Here is a 5,199-nt window from a genome sequence, read left to right on the forward strand (position 1 = left end):
ACCATCCCCCCCCCCCTTTTGCGTGACAGAACCCTCCGCATCGTCAAGTCCGGCGAGGAGCTTCTGGTGTGGTACAGCAAGGACTTCTCACAGATACTGGGCGTCCCAGAACTACAGACCAACTGCAAGAGAGGTCAGACAGGCTTGTGTTCTTGTTCGTGATTTGTTTTTGTTTTTGTTATTTTGGTTATTTGTTGTTGTTTTGTTTTGTTGCGTTGTGTTGTTGGATTGTTTGTTTTTGTTGTTGTTGTTTTTCAGGGGGTAGGAGTATTTTGTTTGTTTGTGTTGGGGGTTTTTTGGTGCGCTTGCGCTCGCGCGAGCGCGCGCGTGTGTGTGTGTGTGTGTATGTGTGTGTGTGTGTATGTTTGTTTGTGTGTGTATGTGTGTGTGTGAGTGTGTGTGTGTGTGTGTGTGTGTGTGTGTGTGTATGGTTTAGCGGGGGGGGGGACTGTTTTGTTTCGGAGGACATTCTTCTTGTGTTGTTGTTTTGAGAGATTTTTCATGTGTAGGGTGGTTAGGTGGAGGATTGCTGTCGTTGTTGTTATTGTTGTTTTTGTTTTCTAGTTGGAAGGGTCTTGTAGTGTTCTGTCTCTGCGTTTTGTTTTTGTTATGATTTTTGTGTTGTTATAATGATATGAGCATTTTTTTGTTGGTATTCTTTTTTTTTAAATCTTTTTCTGGTGACTTTCTTCAAATTTGCTTAGTTGATATTTTTGTAGAATTTAAGAGAAAAGAGTTGGGATGCGAAAGCAAAAAGAACATTATATTCGGGTTTTCCAGCTTAATAACTCTGATGCTCTTGAAAAGCGGAAGTGGGGGGGAGGTGGAGAAGTTTTCTCTTCAGATCATCTCGTTACATTTTCTTTATTTCACGTTTTTTTCTTTGCTTCTGATTTTGTTTGATTACTTTTTTTTCTTTAAAGCAAAATTTTAGTTTGAAATACGATTGGTTAACCAAGGGAACCATCGTGTTCTGTCTTTAAGAAAGTAGCAGCAAACTGGTAACAGTAGCTATTCTTTCTGTAATTCTAATAACTTATCTGATGATTCAAACATCCTTCAAAACACAATACTTCTCTCTACTTGTATCAGTATACTCATTCTGTAACTGTTTCAAGTTTCAAGTTCGTTATACTGAATATTCGTAAATCAATGGACGAAAATATTTTAGGTATAGTGAGCTATAGTTTTACATAATGCCAAGTGTGTCAAAAACACAATTGTTCATGGTTTTCTGTAAAAGAAAAAGTCTCTTTCTCAGTAACGTCACACGTTTCCTTCTACTCTATTTCAACAGATGACGAGCAGTTCATCTGCAGCCACTGCGGAGAAATGTTTGACTTCCCGTATCCTCTCAGAGCCCACCTCAAGTACAAATGTTCTTTCACCATAGACAACAATCCTCATAGCAAACTGCCCATCCAACTGCCCGCTCCGCAAAACTTGATTGTAAATCCGAATTCGTTTTCAATGGAGGAATCAACAGAAAACTCACAACCGCCAAATCTAAGTTACAGAACAAACAATAACACTATGTTTAAAATTTCGTCGAAGAGACAGCACAGTGACTCTATTGATGCAGAGTTTGACTCTAAAGCAAAGAGGGTGAAAACAGAAGATAACTTTAGCAGAGTCAAAAAGAGTAGTGCTATTTCACATTCCATAGAGGAGCTCAGCAAAAGTTATGTCAGCAAAAGTCCTGAGCAGACGACAAGGGAGAACGGCCTTGACACTCACACAGCCAATGTCAGCGCTTTCAGAAAGGTTGAAAGGTCACATAGCCCAGAGGCGATGGATCATCGGCTTGGCTCTCCAAACAGCTGCCTGCCTGGTCTCAAACCGGTCAACCACTGTCTTCGAACACCTTCCCCTGGCCCGACAGTTGCTTCCAGCCCTACCTCCTCTACCACCCCAGGACCTCACACGCTTCCAGTACACGAGTCTCGACAGTCTTCTCCAAACGCCAGACTGTCTGCTTCTCCCAGCGACGAGCCGTCTACGTCATCCATGCCTCCCCCACCCCCTCGAGCACCCATCAAGTCAATGACATCGGGACTTCCCACATCTCGGGCAGATTACCCTATGGCCAACGCCTCCATAATGGGGCTCTACATGCCCAGACTCCCCATGTTACCGGCTTCCGCGCCTTTGGGAATTCCCGGTGGTAGTATGATGAGAGCGGGAAGTTCCCTTGGTGGGGGAGTCCGACTACCTCACTCCGCCTTCTCCGACCAGATCCCCGCAGGCCTGCTGGAGATGTGTAGAGCTACCATACCCACAGTCGGGCCGCTGACAGAGTCCTTTGTCGCCAACATTAGAAACAGTAACGTTCACGAGACATTGGCCAAACAAGCTCTGTTTGCTGACAGACATATTTCAAGGTAATGGTCACAAATCTTACACCCCCCAACATACAACTGAGAATACTAAATTTATATCAGGAGAAGGGAAGGAGGTTGGGGATATTTGATCTGCAAAATTTAAGCATGAGTTTTTTTTCTCCCTATCACGATTTTTAAAAATTTAAGAAGAAGGGCTCTGATTGCCATCCATGGCGAATGGGACTTCAAGAAGAGTGTCACAAGATGAATCACACCAGGGCCATCTGAACCATACACATGTTAATTACTAATTTAAGCTCCAAGTGCATCCACTCTGTTGTCTACGATTCACCAATTTGCTACTCAAGGAAGAACAGTAATCCAATCCGACAGACTTGAAAACAACGGGGAGGTTGGGGGGGGGGGGTTGGGAAAGTCACATTTTCCTTCTAACTGAAAATTCAGACCCGCCTAGACACGTCCTACTTCTTTTACGTGAACAATTATTTGAAGATTTTGTGGTTTACGTTTAAAATACTGGATAAGTGGTTACTATTAAGGTTCCATCTTTTTATGTCATCACTGTGATGCACAGTAAGGATTTGAGTTGCACATCACCAGCCCGTAGTCTTCTAGTCTTCTGTTGTATTTATGATGTTAAAACCACGTCTACCACCACAGCTGGTACTCCGTAGTTTGTATGGCAGTCGATTTGTCCTGCAATGATGGTAGTATTTCTGTTTATGATCATCTCTGTAATGGTTTGTTAACGATCATAATACCTGGCTTTTGTGCTGATTTTTCCATTAGTCTCTCTCTCTCTCTGTCTCTCTCTCTCTCTCTCTCTCTGTCTCTCTCTCTTTTTCTCTCTCTGTTTCTCTCTCTCTCTCTTTCTCTCTCTCTCTCTCTCTCTCTCTCTCTCTCTCTCTCTCTCTCTCTCTCTCTCTCTCTCTCTCTCTCTCTCTCTCTCTCTCTGTCTCTCTCTCTCTCTCTCTCTCTCTCTCTCTCTCTCTCTATCTTTCTATATATCTATCTATCTTCGACTCCTGAGAGGTGAAGTTTTCAAGAAGTATAATATGTGAGGCAGCGTGGTGGAATCAGGCTCTCGTCAATTTTTGGGCATGTAGAGTTATTGGTGTCATATTAAAGCGTGTTCTTTAGTCTTGTGTTTGGATGAAAAAAAATATCCATTTATCTTGAATACAAGAAGGAGGTCGGGGTCACTTGTTTTCAGAGGTAAAATTAGTGAGAAAATGGCCGCCAAAGATTAGTCATTTCCTTAGCTTAAGAGTCTGTGGTAACGGAAAATTTACTTTTTTTTTGTGCCTTTAATCAACGTTTTTCAAAAAAATCCACACAGAAATGAGTTCTTTAATGGACATGAAAGGTGTTGAGCCAAAAAAACCAAAAATTTGATAAAAATTCACAAACCTGCGGAAAAATGCAACTTTCTTCACTTTGGTTATTTTGACGAGAGCCTGATTCCACCACGTTCCTTCACATACATCTTCATCTGTGTGCTTGGATACTGTATCCCACTAAGCCTTGGTTTGTCCTGACAAACAGGGTGGAAGAAGCCAGACTCTCACCTGGACAATAAAGATGTGTCTTATCTTATCTTACCTTATCTTATCTCATCTTGTCCCATCTTGTATTATCTCATCTTGTCTTATCTTGCCTTATCTCATTTTGCCTTATCTTGCTTTATCGTATCTTGTCTTGTCTTTTCTTATTTCATCTCATCTTATTATGATATAAATTGTGTTGATGAAGGCATTAAACACTATTATAGCTACAATCCTTACGACTCAAACAATAATACAAGCAGGTTAACCCAGATTCCGCTAGTTTCCAGAAATCTTGACCTACACCAAAAGTGGGCATTTCCCTACCTGTAGGAGAAGTTAGGTTTCATTGGCGTGTACATTTGTTTGGTTATAGAGAAAACTCTCCTTGTGTTTTAAAGAAAACTGAACAAGGGGCAAAAACTACCTTCCATTTTCTCAAAACAGCATTTTTCGGGATAGCCCCCTTGTGCATATAATCGACCATATTATGTAGTCACCCTGTCTTATTGTCTTGTTATTGCCCTCCCCACAGCCTTGGTTTCCTCAAGAGCACCAACCCAATGGTAGAGAAGTTATTACAGAGCACCAACCCCACCCTCCTCTCCTCCCCCATCAACGCTCTCAACCTATCACAGAACTGGTGCGCCAAATGCAACGCCACCTTTCGAATGACTTCGGACCTCGTCTACCACATGAGGTAAGATCATTTGTTTTTTCTCACTTACTCACTCGCTGACTCATTCAAACGCTCGTTCATTCATTTACTCATTCACTCACCAGATTTTGGTTCACCTTACATGTATATATACTCGTGTACATACAATGAACGTCGAAATAATTAAGTTTATTAGCATACAGGAACTATGGCTTGTTGGCTCTGGCAATGAAGACAACAGTTCTCAGTAATGAGAGCAAAAACACGCTAGATGTCGCTGAGCGCATGGCACTATCGTCAATAGTTTACTATGGGCGGTAACTAAGATAAACTCTAAGTCTTGAATTTGCAGTGAGTTCCCTCCCCTTTCTATCGTATGGCCTGAAGTCTGCAGTGTTATTAATTTCGTCTGGTCTTCCTGTACGTTGTTTTTTTTAACTCAGTTTTGCAAATGGGCCTATACAGCCGGACTCCTAAATTATATATCAGACATGGGCAAGCGTTCCCAAATTGCAGGACCGATTTTAATAAAGCTCTTCGGAATATCTTGCGCATCAAAACAGTCGAAAATTATATGAAATCGGTTGAAAGAAATATCAAAGCTCTCAAAAGTGAAACTAAAACTGACAATATAGAATAGCATGTTGCACAATAT

At 41.6% G+C, this 5,199-nt stretch overlaps 1 protein-coding gene across 1 annotated transcript in view; it reads left to right on the plus strand.

The window, feature by feature from the left end:
* Positions 1–4,586, plus strand: part of LOC101860090 (PR domain zinc finger protein 1) — a gene marked incomplete at its 3' end in the record, with an annotated part of 26,721 nt that extends 22,135 nt beyond the window's left edge. Inside the window, 3 exon segments of the mRNA XM_035969238.1 lie at positions 30–133; positions 1,298–2,381; positions 4,422–4,586. Coding sequence (XP_035825131.1) covers positions 30–133; positions 1,298–2,381; positions 4,422–4,586 — 1,353 coding nt within the window.
* Between the last annotated feature and the right edge of the window lie 613 nt (positions 4,587–5,199).

The sequence above is a fragment of the Aplysia californica genome, unplaced genomic scaffold (genome assembly GCF_000002075.1).
Source record: "Aplysia californica isolate F4 #8 unplaced genomic scaffold, AplCal3.0 scaffold00129, whole genome shotgun sequence".
NCBI lineage: Eukaryota > Metazoa > Mollusca > Gastropoda > Aplysiida > Aplysiidae > Aplysia > Aplysia californica.